Source organism: Ochotona princeps, chromosome 7 (assembly GCF_030435755.1).
Source record: "Ochotona princeps isolate mOchPri1 chromosome 7, mOchPri1.hap1, whole genome shotgun sequence".
NCBI classification, from domain to species: domain Eukaryota; kingdom Metazoa; phylum Chordata; class Mammalia; order Lagomorpha; family Ochotonidae; genus Ochotona; species Ochotona princeps.
The window spans coordinates 8,077,631-8,093,833 of record NC_080838.1 but is presented as its reverse complement, the minus strand read 5'-3'; the positions used below and the strand labels follow the sequence as shown (position 1 = coordinate 8,093,833).

The window sequence follows — 16,203 nt, the reverse complement described above, 5'->3', positions numbered from 1 at the left end:
TGACAACAGAAGACTAAACCAATGAACAACCCATTCCTAAAATGACAGGACCAAAGTAACACCCATGTATATTAAACTCTGAATGTAAATGGCTTAAGCTCAATCAAATGTCATAGATTAGTAGACTGGATTAAAGAACAAAACCTAACTGTTTACTGTCTGGAGGAGACACTTCAACAAAGATCGGCAGAAACTGTATCGCATGGTTTTGTTCTTTTCTGTTGGTTTCACCTCTTCAAAACACTTTCTTCTGATTGAATCATTCGATGACTCCTAGGATCATGCAGTGGCATCATTTTCTTCAGGAAGGTTCTTGATTTTCATTTCTTCAGCTACACATTGGTCATTTAATAACATGTTATTTAACTTCTTGGTGTTGTTAATTTCTTTTTTCTCCCTGATGTTGAATTTGTTTTGTGGCTCTTCATTTAAAGGGATGTATAGTAGCTGTGTAATGCAGACTGTCATATCTAGTAACCTGTCATTTAACTTCAAGGCACTGTAAATTTCTATTTTTCTTTCTATTGTTGATTTTGAAACATGACTTTTCATTTAAGGGGATGTACAGTAGCTGTGAAATGGAGACTAACATCCAGATGTGAGGATGTAGTGTGGTATGCATTTCTGTTTCCAGACAAAGATGGACTTGCAATGAAACTGTTTACTATATCTTGACAATAGTATTCTGGACTTTGTGCCATTGTCCATGCCTGCAATGATGGACATATGACTGAGTATGAAGAGCTGTGTTGGTGATGATACGGAGGAACTGGGTAGAGGGGGAGGGAATTGGGGAGGGAAGAGGGGAACATGGAACTGTATCATAAAATGACAGCAATAATAATAAAATGTAAAAAAAAAAAAAGAAAAAAAGAAGAAATACAAAAAAAAAAAAAAAAAAAAAAAAAAAAACATTGTTCAAAGGAATTTCCCTTTCAGCAAAGTTCATACTGCACTACTGGATGGGTAGCCCAAACACTTTAGGTACATAACATAAAATCATGACTTTCAATAAAAGTTATGGTTTATTAAGTAGTGACAGCATGCCAAATCATTAAGATACAAAAATAACTCCTATTAAAACTTTTAAAGCATCAGCATTGCTACAAATAAAGTTTTGTAATATTTTGGTTTTATACCTTGGTCAAAACAAGGATTTAAAATGCTATATTACTATAATGTTAATATTTGATTACTTTAAAATTTATTGTATACAGGTAAAATGGTCATTTTTTTTCATTCAATCACTATAAAAAGACAGTGTTTATGTGCCCACTGCATTAGGGTCTTCTTGCTTTTCGCTTGTAAAACTTCTTACTCAGTGAAATATGAAGGTTTTTTTGCTGCAATATAAATTTAAATGTGTTACCTCAAAAACTAAAAAACAAGAAAAGGAGAAGGTGCTGGGTAGGGGCTAAGTAAGAGAGCTAGAGAGAGAAGAGAAAGGGGGAGAGGACAAAGACACCATTATGTTCTCAGAACCGGATAACAAGCCACACTTTTCTTAAACTTTATTTTAAATACTTTTTTTTAAACAAAGTTAAGCTTGGAAAGGTCAAATAATTTGCCACAGTAAATTACAGAACTTCCTTACAAATCTAATTTTGTTTAAAACCACACTTTCTAACTTGAATTGTTTCATCACATTACAGAGATACAATTCATGTAACAATCAATCCACTCACACTGTACAAGTGTTTTTATTCAGTAGATAAAGTGTGCAACCATCATTGTAATCAGACTAACATTTAAACATAATTCCATATCATAATCATGCATAAACAAAAGTAATCTCCTATGTATAAAATTATACACATTACATATATACATATATTATATGTATACACATTATATATATACATTATATATATATAACACATATATATGCAGGCCAGTGTGGTGGCTCAAGAGGTTAATAACCTGCCTACTAGCACCAGCATCCCATATGGGCACTGGCTGATTCATATCCAATCCAGTTCTCTGTTAATGTCCTAGAAAAGCAGGGAAGGCTCAAGCCTGGAACTACTTGGGACAACTGGAATAAAGTCGTGGTTCTGAGAGGGGCAGCTGTGGCCACTGTGGCCATCTGAGGCATCAGTAAGTGGATGGAAGACCTCTTTCTATGCCTCTTCTTCACCCTGTGTTTTTCAATCCGTCTTTCAATTAAAAATAAATAAATAGGATGAGGAATCAGATGGCGGAATAGGGTAAGGACACATTTAAAAGGACAGAGAAACATTAACCAGTATGAAACAGAGAGGACCCATTCCAACAAATACGAGAGAACAGAACAACAGCAGAGGGGTACCTAGAGACTGACAGACACAGGAAAGCAAGGAAAACAATGGTGTGGTGATGCAGTGACTGATACCCCAGCAGCATTCAGCAAATGGCGATCTGAACTCCACCAGCAACCAGGTGGGAAGGGACTTTCACTGGGAGCTTGGGACGTGAACCCAGACAAACAACTGTCCATCCTGCTGGTCTGTTTCATTTGACCAGGAGCAGAGACAGAGTAGCACATCCCAAATGGGCAGTGCAGGAACAGGATAATTTTCACAGCCAAGTACACCCCACTACAGCCAAATCAAGAACCATTTCGTTTAAGGAGGCAAAGGCAAGGGAAAGGACTGAGCATATACTGAGCTAGGACTGAACTCATTTCTGACTCAGTGAACTGCAACAAATGACAGCTTCCACCAAAGACAAGTCCAGGTGGCCCTCAGACCAGACAGTCAGCAGATCAAGAACTCCAGCAGTGGCACGTCAGGTGCCATTTTGTACACTGTGGCCAAAGTTTTAGGACTGCAGGGGTAAACAGCAAATTGCACAAGTGCTGAACTCACTGAGCTCAGTGGATTGCACTGGTCCCTCAGGAAAATCATACCAACTAGGGCATCAGACAGGTCAAAATAGGTTTGTGTGTCTCTCAGACATAACAGCCAAAAGGTTCCTGCAAGATTACCACCAACAACAACTAGCTAAACAGGACTCCTGTTGTCTCCCTAACCCTGGGACCTGCTCCAACTGGAAGTGGGAGAAAGGTTACACAGACAAAGGTGCAGCCTCAGCAGTGTCTCCAGAAGTGGAGAGTGGTGAGTCAGGAGTTGGGTCTACAAAGACCATGGTAGAAATCTGACATAAGAACCCAGACCTGGAACTCGCTGGAGGGAGTGGCACAACTGACTGCAAACAAAGAGCCATGTACCAACTGCAATAAATAAATTTGAACTGTAGACATGTGGGTGACACAGTTTAGAAACCTGCCCGAAGGAGAAGATTCTGAAAACCAGAAGTACAATGACCAAGAGCAAAAGAGGAGAAAAAGGCAAACTGAGTATTACTGAAGACTCCTTGCAAAGGACAAAACCCGATGCCAAATTCAGAGTTAACTGAGGAAGACATCAAGAAAATGGGGGATACAGAATTCAAAACACTCATTATAAAGCTTCTTATCAACAACGAGAAGCACATAAAATAGGCATTCAAGGAATTCAAGGAATATGTAACACTGCAAATTAATCAAATGAAAGCTAATACATTAGAAATAAAGAATACAGTGGAGCAGATTAAAAGTACAGTGGAGAGTCTCTAAAACAGAATGAAACAAGCAGAAGAAACAAACTCAGAACATATTTCCTGTCACCAGGGGGAAACAAACAGCTGGAAGCAGAGCTGGATCAGGCCAGAAAAAGTATTCAGGAATTGAAAGACTTTCAAGAGGCCTAATGTAAGAGTTATGCAAGGGCCCGGCCCGGTGGACTAGAGGCTAAAGTCCTCACCTTGAACACCCCGGGATCCCATATGGGTGCCGGTTCTAACCCCGGTAGCTCCGCTTCCCATTCAGCTCCCTGCTTGTGGCCTGGGAAAGCAGTCAAGGATAACCCCAAGCCTTGGGACTCTGCACCCACATGGGAGACCTGGAAGAAGTTCCCAGCTCCTGGCTTCAGATCGGAATAGCACAGGCCGTTGCGGCTCACTTGCAGAGTGGATCATTGGATGGAAGATCTTTCTCACTGTCTTTCCTCCTCTCTGTATATCTGACTTTCCAATAAAAATTAAAAAATAAATTCTTAAGAAAAAAAGAGTTATGCAAGTGCCAGAAGGCACAGAAAGAGAAATTGGGATTGAAGGTGTATTCAATGACATAATAAGGGAAAATCTCCCTAATCTGGAGAAAGAATTGGAAAACAACATTCAAGAGGGGCTCAGAACTCCCAACAGACTTGATCAAAAGCCATCTTCACCAACACACATGATCATCACGCTCTCTTCAATCAAACAAAAGGAATATATCCTTAAACGTGCATGTGAAAAAAATCAACTGAAATATAAAGGAATGCCAATTAAACTCACAGGAGACTTCTCACAGGAAACTCTACAGGCCAGAAGAGAATGGAGTGACATATTTCAGATTCTAAAAGAAAAAAATTGTCAGACTAGGATAATACACCCAGCAAAGCTTTATTTTGTCTTTGAAAATGAAATAAAATTCCTCCACAGTAAAGAAAAGTTACAAGAATTTGACTCTTCCAAACCTACCCTATAAATGATACTTAAAGACATTCTCTTGACAGAGAAAAGGAATAGCACCCACCAAAACCAAAGGCAAATGGGAAGAACATCCCAGTAAAATGACAACAGAAGACTAAACCAATGAACAACCCATTCCTAAAATGACAGGACCAAAGTAACACCCATGTATATTAAACTCTGAATGTAAATGGCTTAAGCTCAATCAAATGTCATAGATTAGTAGACTGGATTAAAAAAAAAAAAAAAATCTGTTGCCTGCAGGAGACACATTTCACCAAAAAAATCAGTCGAAACTATATCTCAGGGATTTTTATTTTATTTTCTTAGTTTCACCTCTTCAAAACACTTTCTTCTGATTTAATTCTTCAATGACTCCTAGATCATACAGTAGTATTTTCTTCAAGAAGGTTCTTGACTTTCTTTTTTCATTTCTTCAGCTACACATTAGTCATTCAGTAGCATAATATTAAACTTCGTGGTGCTGTTAATTTCTTTTTTCTTCCTGTTGTTGCTTTTGTTTTGTGGCTTTTCATTTAAGGTAATGTATAGTAGTTGTGTAATGGAGACTCTCACATCTACTAACATGTTATTTAATTTCATGGCATTGCAAATTTCTATTTTTCTTCCTATTGTTGATTTTATATTGTGGCTTTTCATTGAAGGGGACATACAGTAGCTGTGAAAATGAAGACTAACATATCCAGATATGAGAATATAATGCAGTATGCATCTCTACTTCCAGTCTAAAGATGGACTCCCAGTGAAACTGTTTACTATTTAACAGTAGGATGTTGGACTCTCTCCCATTGCCCATGTCCCAAATAATGGACATATGATTGTGTATGAAGAACTATACTTTAGTAATGATAGAGGGGAACTCAGTGGGTAGAGGGTATTGGGGAGTGGATAAGGGAAATCCCAGCGGCCTATGGAACTGTATCATAAGATAGTAATAATAAATAAAAGATTTAAAACAAAAAATAAACAAATCTTTAAATATATATGCTTATAAGTGGAGAAACGTTGCATTCTTTACTCTGTATAATTAGATCAGAGAAGAGATTTAAAAAATCAATTTTGAAGCTCACTGTTTCAAATCTGCTTCACCTTGCAGTCATGTAAAAAGAGATAATTTTAAATTACGGTGATGCCATCAGGACATGAAAAGTAGGTAGACTGCATGCTTTCATCTGGCTATCACTCATTTCTAATAATCAATTATAGTATAATAAAATTTCACTACAAAGACTAAAATCTTCAACAGAAGAAATCTTTAACCTATCCTGTATATTTTCCTGTATGTAAGTTCAAACATCCAACTAATAAATCACATCCTGTATGTTCCAAAATAAAACTACAAATTCACCACTACTTAAGTTGATCATGCAAGGATGAGATATTCCACATTGTTTTTTTATCAAATGCCATGGAAAATGCATTAAACATTGACAAAACATGGAGAGTCTATATGCAAACAATATGCTAGATTTCTGGCATCTTTGTCCAAGCTAGTGTTTAAGTTTCTCCTGATGAAATGAACCAAAATCTTAATGTTAAAAATCACAAATAATTCATTTTTAGTATTTAACACTAATTTAGCAAAAAGGTCATCAGACTATATGACATAAAGAAGTTAGATGAGAGAGAACTGGTTATATGAGCTAGTTTGTCAGTGATTGATTAAAAATCAAATAATTAAAAAAATAAAATTTAACTTGTATTCTTTATGGACTCTCACATTTTAATGAATACTTAAGATTTGTGAAGCAGTGTCCTCAGGGCATTTACAAACCATATCATTTATATTTACAACTAATGAGGCTCACACCATTTTATTACTCCCATTTTACAGATGGGAAAGAAGGAATCTTACGGAAATAGAAAAAAATTTAACTTGACTAGGGAGACCCTTTTTTTTTTTGAAAATTCTTTGAATTCACTGACAATCGGCAAGTAGCAATCATGTCTTCCAGATCACCAGAGTTCAAAAATTCCATTGTCGAAATACCAGTTTCAAATATCACAAACCTTTACATAAACAGAATCTAACACACACAAAAAAAAACAGTTCACTAAGGGAGACAGGCTTTCAGCCTAGCACTTTAGTTCCCCAAAGATCCAGCTGAAAAGCCAAATAGGCCCTTGAACTTTATCAAGATAAATCCCTGGCACCCACTAATCACCAGTGAGGATCTTCAAATTAGATAACAGCAAGAATGTTGGCATGAGGAGCACAAACACCTTCCTCTTCCCAGTGGCCCTCCACCTGGCAGCCTTTCAGCAAGGCTTCACTCAGGGAGCTGTTACTCTAAATTTTCCAGCGATTGCTTGCAAGTTGATAATTCTTAAGATATGAGGAGAGTTGTGATTTCTGACACAGCATTCCTGAGATAAATACACGATCAGAGGGAGGCTTTGAAATTCCCAAAGATATTCCATAGGTCCATGGCTCCATGAAAGGTTTTCAAAAGGTGTCTCTTGCTAAAAGCGGAGGAAAACAGAGCCCTTTGTTTGCCATCTGACAATATGTTAAATGCTTACCAGACATCTTAAGTTGAACAGAACATTCCAGAAAACACTATCACTAAAATAACCCTTTGGTTTTTTTCAATAAGCCCTCTCTAAACTTTCTAAACCTGGTTTCCTAAAACAGTCCATAATCTAGCCACTTAAACAAGACCTCAGTAAGGCATTGATTGATTCCTATATTACTTAAAAATAAACACCAGACATAAAAAAAAACTTCATTGTTCAAGAAGAAAACCAATGCATTTGACCATATGAATAATATGTAAATTTAAAAATGCAACCTTACTGTTAGTACTGTTCTAGAACTCTAGCAGTACAGATTTAAACAAATTATAAAAACAAAACATTCAAAAAACAATGATCACTTCTAACTCTTCCCACTGATATAGCCGTTGTCCCCAGCTGTTGGCAACTGTGTAGGTTACCTTGTACCAAAGCAAGTGCTCCACTACTGGAGAAAAGCAACTAATAGCTGGCAGGCATTCTGGCCTTGGTTAATGCAAAATTTGCATTAACTATGGCAGTGTATCATAATTGTCTTTTTTGAATGTGTGGATATGTGGAGAAGGAGGAGACCACCAGGCCAGGAATACCGTCCCAGCCCCCGGGCTGGGGCACTGGAGATCGTCCAGGGAAAGTGATCTGGGGACCTACTAGAGTTGGAGCAGCTGTATGACGGGGGTGGGCGAGGGAATGAGTTTGGGGTCTTCCATAGTCCCCGCCACTGCATTCGCAGGTAGGCAAAGAAGCTGTGATAGAATGGTTCAGAGGGGATTAGCCTGAGGGCATGTCTGGGTCAGGCAAAAAGCTACCCACCCAGCCCAAATGTGAAACCTGGCCTGGGCTAAACAGCATCGCCTATGGCCTGCTGGCAAATTGCAAAAGCTGGGCTGTCAGGCCTGTGGCACTCTTCAGCATTTGTGTGGGTTGAGTCTGCGGGCAGGCCAGGCTGGAATAGGCCGCAATACCCGCTGGCACACATGAGAACCCAAGCATAAGGTATGGGCTGTGCCCAGCTGGGCAAGGTTGCAACACTCACCAGCAAGGGCTAGACTGAGGGTGCGCCATGCCAGGCAGGGTTGAAGCATCTATCAGCACACACACAACACAGGGCTAGGAACAGACCTGAGAAGGGAACTGAGGGAACTCCCCTGCTAGGCAATAGATCCCACCGGCGAGTGCAAGAAACAGAGGTGGGGGACACACCTTTCTGGGCAAAAATGTAGCACCCCTAGGCATGCTTGTGGGTCAGGGGGTGGACCAGACAATAATAATCAGCCTTACCCACTGGCATTCATGACAGCTAGAATGAGTGTGGACAGGCCAGGGAAGACCTCAGCACCCACCAGTACACATGAAAGCCGAGTCTAGGGGTGGGCCAGTCTGGGCTAGGCTATAGCACCCACCAGTGAGAGCCAGAATGGGTATGAGCCAGCAGAGCTAGGCACCAGCACCTACCGGCAAGTGCCAGAACTGAGTACCAATCATGTCAGGCTGAACAACAGTACTCTCTGGCAGGTGCAAGAACCGGGACCAGGAGCAGGTCTGGTGGGGGAATTGTGGATGGATACTCCCCCGCTGAACTTCAGTGATCATCAAAGAAACTCAGAAAAATACCACTGCAATGTCTGATGAGAGTGAACATCATCAGTAGTGAGAAAAATCTTCCTGCCATGTGATAGGGCACAACGAGAAGAAACAGTATCACTTCTGGGATACTCCTGCCAAAGTCACACTAACCTAAAAACATTAACTTCACTCTAATCCTCAGGAAACATTAGAAAAATATAACCCAGAGATCATTAAATAAATAAATAAATAAATAAATAAATAAATAAATAAATAATAAATAACTGTGCTCTTTTTCCAAAGCATCAAGAACACTAAACTCAAGAAAAAATTGAGAAACTCTTCTTCTAAAGAAATCAGACACATACAGCAAAATGCAAACACATAATCCTAAACCGGTTCTTTGCACAATAAGGAATATGGTGAAGCAATTAGTAAACACTGGATGGTACCTGAACACTAAAAGGTAGGATTGTGTTATATTAATTCATTATTTTATTATTCATTATTATTTATTATTCATTATTCATTATTCATCATTATATTAATTCATTATTTCAACAAGTTCTATAGAAAATATGAAGTATTAGAGTAGCATTATATAACGTGAAATTGCTTATTTCAGTGACTGAACTATATTCTATACATAATATATGAGTATTCAAAGGTGATAGATTTTCATATTAGCCACTGTTTTTTAAATGTCTGATGAACAATAACTGGACTAAAAGCTCCGCGAATGAGAACTCCTTTCAAGATGAAAATAATGATTTTTGAGAGAATACGTTTAGTCATTCTAATATGTGCCCTATAGGTAGATTTTCAGGGGAAAAAAGTAACAATAGTTAGCGAACAGCTTTCTAGGGCAGCAGGAACAACAACAAGGCTTTCCCCAAACACCAGATTCTGAACACCCTGTAAACTCTCACATCCACAGGCCAAACAGGAGGGAAGCCATGTGACAGCGCAAGTGTGTCCTCAACTGTAACAACGGCAAAAAAAAATTCACTCAACCGCACAACTCATCAACATAATCATGACCATAAAAATGTATTGGTATGCCAATAAGTGAAGAGCAGGAAGTGAAAATAACAATTTTTATAAGTTGGGTCAAAGTACCCTTTCCCACTATTGAAGCAAACTAGCATGAGCAGAGTCAAACTGAATCCCTGATTTTGCTTTCTCTTTCAAACATATGAAAAGAAATAGGTGAAAACAAGACTCGGTACCTGTCAAAAGATCGGAACTCCACAGACTGCTCCACGGACAGATCGCCCAGAGGTCCCAGGCAGGCCGGCGGCAGGAGGGCAGGCTCCCCTGGGACCCCGTCTGCCGGCGTGTTTACCAAGCTCCGCAGAATGTCCTTCACGTTGACATTTTTTGAAACTGGGACTGGTGGTGTAACCTTGTTCTCCAACTCATTTCCTCCATCACTTCTGGCTTCCTGAGATTTATTGACTTCCAGAGAGAGAGTGCACAGCACCTCACTGATTGCATCAGGGCCTGTGCTGACACTCGGAGGTGCTGCCTGAGGACTCACATTCACATGGCTGCCTACACCCGCGGAGGCTTCCTCCCCGAGGCCCGAGGCCCTCCTCTGAGCAGAGGATGAACCTTCAGATTCTTCCACTGACGCTGGTGTGGAAGGGCTAAATGATGCTGGGGTGTTTTCCACATCTTATCAAGAGAGAGAAGAAAAGAACAAAAAAGAATTTATTTGCAACTAATTTAAGAAAGTGTAGTTAGCCATAACAATAACCCACTAAATTTTGAAACATTATCATGTTATAAACAGCAAAAGCTAATTACATAATCATCAAAATATACTGGGTGATCATACCTAAAATCAAACTAGAAAGTATAATAAAAATATATCAAATTATATTAGCTACAAAAACTCTGTAAACGAATCCTAATAAACAATGGACAACACTACACAAAGCTCAAAGTCACTGGCTTATAAGAAAGACCCTAAGATGCATATAATAATAAAAAAAACTTTTTTTAAAGATTTTTTATTGGAAAGGCATATATACAGAGAGGAGGAGAAACAGAGAGGAAGAGCTTCCATCTGCTGGTTCACTCCCCAAGCGGCCGTAATGGCTGGAGCTGAGCCAATCTAAAGCCAGGAGCCAGGCGCCAGTAGCTTCTTTCGGGTCTCCCACACAGGTACAGGGTCCCAAGGCTTTGGGCTGTCCTCGACTGCTTTCCCAGGCCACAAGCAGGGAGTTGGATGGGAAGCAGGGCTGCCGGGATTAGAACCAGTGCCCATATGGGATCCTGGCACGTTCAAGGCGAGGACTTTAACCATCATGCTATCACACCGGGCCCAATAAAAAAACTTACAATGTAAACATGTTTTCTACTGTTGAAAACCTATTACCTTCTATAAGCATGATTAAATCAATGTTTCTTAAAATCTACTTCAACACAGCATATCCTTTCTTCTATATTTAACTTTTACTCCCTTCAATTGGGCTTTCAAGGCATTCTAACAAAAACACACTTACTGGGGCCCATACTGTGATATAACAAGTAAATCTTGCGTCTGCAGAGCCAGCATCCTATATGGACACTGGTTCAAGTCCCAGCTTCATGTTAAAGCACTTAGGAAAGCAGTGGATGTTGGGGCCAGCTGGGCCCCTGCATCCACATCGGAGACCCAGAAGAAGCCCCTGGTTTCCTGCCTCCATCTGGCACAGCCCCAACCACTACAGCCATTTGGGGAGTGAACCAGTAGATAGAAACTTCTACCTCTTTTTGAAACTCTGCCTTTCAAATAAATAAATGAGTAAATCTTTTATGAAAATGCACTTACTGCAGCAGGCATTTGATGCAGCAATGAAAATGTCATTTGGGACACCTGCACCCTGTGGTGGAATGCCTAATTTCTACGCTCAGCTCTACTCCCACATACCAGCCACCTACTAGCGTGCATCCTGGGAAGCAGCAGTGAAGCCTCGAGCGCTTGGACCACAGTCACCCTGTGAGAAATGTGGGGTGAGCTCCTAGCTGCAGCCTTCAGTCAGGCCCAGACCCAGCTATTGTGAAAGTGTCTACAAGAATCGCTGTATGGCTTTCAAATACTTATGTCCTTGTCACAGCCATCCAATAGCTGTGCCTAAGGCAGCAGCTGCTAATGAGGCCCTCTCATCTCTAGACACTTCCTCGACTTGGCTTGTGGGACACAAGCCTCTCTTTGGCCATCCTACTACTACCCTCACTGGATGCTCCTCCTTAAGGTCCTGTACTTCCCAGTTCTCCCATTGTGGTTAAGTTCTTTTTTTTTTTTTTTTAAGATTTCATTTTTATCACAAAGTCAAATATACAGAGAGGAGGAAAGACAGAGAGGAAGATCTTCTGTCTGATGATTCACTCCAAGTGACTGCAAAGGTCAGTGCTGAGCTTATCCATAGCCAGGATAAGCAGGGTCCCAAGGCTTTGCAACTTCCCCCACTGCCCTCCCAGACCACAAGCAGGGAGCTGGATGGGAAGTGGAGCTGCTGGGGTTAGAACCAGCACCCACATGAGATTCCGCCGCATCCAAGCTGAGGACTTCAGTCACCAGGCCACTGCGCCGGGCCCCATTTTGGTTAAGTTTTAAGGCCTCAGCCTTCAATTCTTACCTGATCAACTCCATTTACCTTTATTCCCTTACTGATTTCGTTCTTTCTCAAAGCTTTAACTAACATTTAAGTCCCCGCCCCTCCCAAATCAGCCTAACTGGCCTACATCTCTTACAGATTCCAAGACATCCAAACATCAAAACCGATATTTTTATCATTTTATCTTGGCTTAAAAATTTGTTTCACCTTTAGTCACTGGACAACATAATCATTCTTGGCTTCCATTTTTCTTTCCAATAACCCAAACCTAATCCTTAAGACAGTTACAAGTCATGCTTTCTTTATTACTCAAATACATCCAGCATCCTGCTACCTAATCTCCAAAGCTGCCTCCTTGTCCACACCAACACCACCTCCTGCCTGGATTGTAGCAATATTCTCTTAACTGGCTGGGGAAGATGTTAACTTTAATCGTCCACCTTTTGCCCCATGCCTGCCTCCCGGTCATTCATCTCCTTGAAACAGTTCTTAAAACTAGACTAGGCAGGGCCCAGCCCCATGGCCTAGCGGCTAAAGTCCTCGCCTTGAAAGCCCCGGATCCCATATGGGCGCCGGTTCTAGTCCCAGCAGCTCCACTTCCCATCCAGCTCCCTGCTTGTGGCCTGGGAAAGCAGTCGAGGATGGCCCAATGCATTGGGACCCTGCACCCGCGTGGGAGACCCAGAAGAGGTTCCTGGTTCCTGGCTTCGGATCGGCACGCACCAGCCATTGCGGCTCACTTGGGGAGTGAATCATCGGACGGAAGATCTTCCTCTCTGTCTTTCCTCCTCTCTGTATATCTGACTTTGTAATAAAATAAATAAATCTTTAAAAAAAAAAAAAACTAGACTAGACAAGGCTTAATGTACGTAAACCAATAGAGGTGGAAGAAAGAAACACTGCACCAGTGCCAGGCCCAGGTTTAACTTCTCAACAGCTTTAGTTAGCATTCCTAGAATGCCTGAACGACTCTTAAGGGAATATAGCTGATTCCTGCTATCCTTGCTAGAACATACAGAGAGAACATATGTAAACAAGGAGGGCCTCCAACCTCATCGAGGGAAACAGGAATTCAATTGAGAGCAAGTTTCAAGGTCCCAGACATATAATCCCAGCTCAACTGTTCCAGCCAGTCCCAACTCATGGAGCCAGCCCAGCTGAGGCACTGGAAGAGTCAGTACAGATACCACCTTGGACTTTGAAGAATCAGAACATGTCCTCTGCAACAGGGATGAGCCATCCCCTGCACCCCATTCCAAGCCAACCGGCCACATTATAAACACAGTGGTCGAAGCCAGCAAGCTTCAGAGCAATGCATCACACTGTACAAAGCCAAGACACTGGCTCCTCCTCAAGGGCACTTCTTCCACACAGAATCCAGGACGCCACGGAAACGTACTGTACTGTGACTCCTGTACTCAACCCACACCCCACTTCCAGGATTCGTCATTTCACAAAATCCTATCTCTCCTCAGCATTCCCAACATTTTTATCCTGTTCAGGCCTTTTGTTTTCTTAGCACTGTGATCAGCTTTAAAACACCAGACAATTTATTTATTACAGATACTTATTTCCCACCCCTTCCCACTAGACTATCAGTTACATGAGTGCAAAGACTTTTTTCTGCTCTGTTCTGGAATATACCTAACAGGCAATGAAGATCTGCCAAATAAATGAATAACCCCCTCTGGATGAAAGTTACAGAAAGAGCTATAATAACTGCTTATCTAGCCATACTGTAATTGAAAGCTACTGCTAAACTCCAAACTACTTCAGTTCTATGATAATAAGTTTGTCTCTCCTAAAAGAATATGAATTGGTTATTCTTCAAAAACAAATGTTAAATTAAAATTTTCTACTCATTATTTGCAACGGATAAGAGTTGCTCATTTACTGCTTAATTTTGTGGTTTAAAAAAAAAACCCAAACTGCAGTTTTAATTAATTAGATTATAAAAATGTATGCTCTCATCTTACACTAGCGTAGATTTAAATTCCAGAATAAACGTTTAGCTGTAAGTAGGTTACGCTGTACACAAATTCTGGGCACCAGGGAGTAAAACATGGAAACTTACCGGGGAGAGACAGACTCTCATTCTCACTTCCAGTCTCCTTACATGACTGGCTCCGCCTTTCACCCTGAGGTTCCAAAATGTCTCTGTACTTGGAGACCATGAGAACAGAGACGAAGTACACAACAGCCAGAGCTAAGAACTGGGCCTGTTTGCTATCCTCCTAGGAAAAAAACGAAAGGACTTGATCATGTCACTATTAAATCACAAGTTTTAACTTTATTTAATGCTACAATTTTTAAATATAAAAGATGCTCACAAATCATTTACTATAAACAGAACTTAATACATGATTATTCATCATGTTATCAAGTTACAAGTCTATTAGTACTCATAAATTCACCTGAGCACAGATTAACCAGAGTCTCACAAAAATATCTTTAAATAAGATTTTTCACTTGCAAAACATGAAAAGAGAGAAACTGGCATTTGTTTAAGATTTATTTATTTTATATGAAAGTTGGATTTACAGAGAGAGAAGAGAGAGATGTTTCCATTTCCTAGTTTAATCCTCAAATGGTTGTTAAGCCAGAGCTGTGCCAGTTGGAAACCAGGAGCTTCTTCTGGGTCTCCCATGTGCGTGCAGGGCCCAAAGGTCTTATTCCATCCTCCACAGCCTTCCCAGGCCATTGGTCAGTTGGATCGGAAGGGGAGCAGCCAAGACGAGAACCAATGCCCATTTTCCCTTTCTTATGAATTATCACACTTTCCTATCATAACACCATTCCTTTGCCACATATTTCTGCCAAATATTATAACTACTGCTATTGATATTCATATTAAAATGTAAGCAAATAATTTGCTTGGTTTTAATTTCTTAATATGTTATGGATTACTTATGCTTATCTAAATATTTACTTAATCCATTAATGTATTCAGTGTTTATTAACTACCATATGAAGTTCACAGTGTATGCTTGGCTTCTAACTCAATATAAAAAAATCTCTCATGGATCTGCATATTAAAATCTCAACTCCTCAAACAGAATTGTTTTCATTAGTAATCTACCATTTATTGAACAACCACTGTGAATTAAACACTGGGCTCTACAATTCACATATATTCACAAGTTTGAGCGAGATATGGTTTAGAGAAGCTTTATAACTTATCTAAGGGCTTACAAAATGTAACAAAGAAAATCTGAACTCAGAGAAATTAAAAATATTAGCTGTAAACTTCAGGACAATCATTTCTTTATATCCTTAGTCTTTAGTCTTTTCCTTTTCTTTTTCTTTCTTTTTTAGAAAAAAGAACTTTATCTTAGTAGGAATATAGGCAATATCTATAAACAATAGAAGCCATCTCTTTATTCTATCAAGGTTCCATACGTTGGACGATGCTGTTTATATTAAACATGCTTGCATACAGGGTTTGAATCTGATCATTGACTAGCGCAGTTGACTTGGACAAGGTATTCAAGCTCTCTGTGCCTCATACTCCTCATCTATCAGATGGCAATTCAAAAAGCACACAACTTCAGAAAGCTGTCGGACGTCAGGAGTGTATCAAGAGCATGTACAGTGTTTACCACATAACATGCATCATTACCTTCAGCAACACCACTCTGATAAACTAGCCCCACTGGTACAGAGAATCTTTTCCAATATTCTACGACTCTAAATTCACTGGCAAGAACACTGTTTTCTTGGCCCTCCGTAACTTCTGGACCAATCTGTGTCTCAAAATGCTTGTACTCTACACACTTGGGTCAGGGAGGAAATACGTATCAGCTAAGAGAAAACTAATGCCACGACTTACGATGTCTCTGAAAACAACTGCCCTAAGTCGATTAATATCCATGTCTTGTAGCAGCCTGCCAAGATCCCTTACTGGAGATATCCCACCAGCCATGACATCCACTGGACTCTATTGAAGACAAAAGGCACATACATA

General features: G+C 40.2%; 1 protein-coding gene across 3 annotated transcripts in view; it reads right to left on the bottom strand.

Annotated features, from left to right (window-relative positions):
* The window catches only part of LRBA (LPS responsive beige-like anchor protein), a 609,418-nt gene that overhangs the window by 447,336 nt on the left and 145,879 nt on the right, over positions 1–16,203 (bottom strand). For all 3 annotated transcript variants that reach the window (XM_058666763.1, XM_058666762.1, XM_058666764.1), the window contains exons 28-30: positions 16,069–16,176; positions 14,314–14,473; positions 9,864–10,311 (exon numbers count right to left, since the gene is read on the bottom strand). In XM_058666763.1, coding sequence (XP_058522746.1) covers positions 9,864–10,311; positions 14,314–14,473; positions 16,069–16,176 — 716 coding nt within the window. The remainder of the gene's footprint in view (positions 1–9,863; positions 10,312–14,313; positions 14,474–16,068; positions 16,177–16,203) is intronic.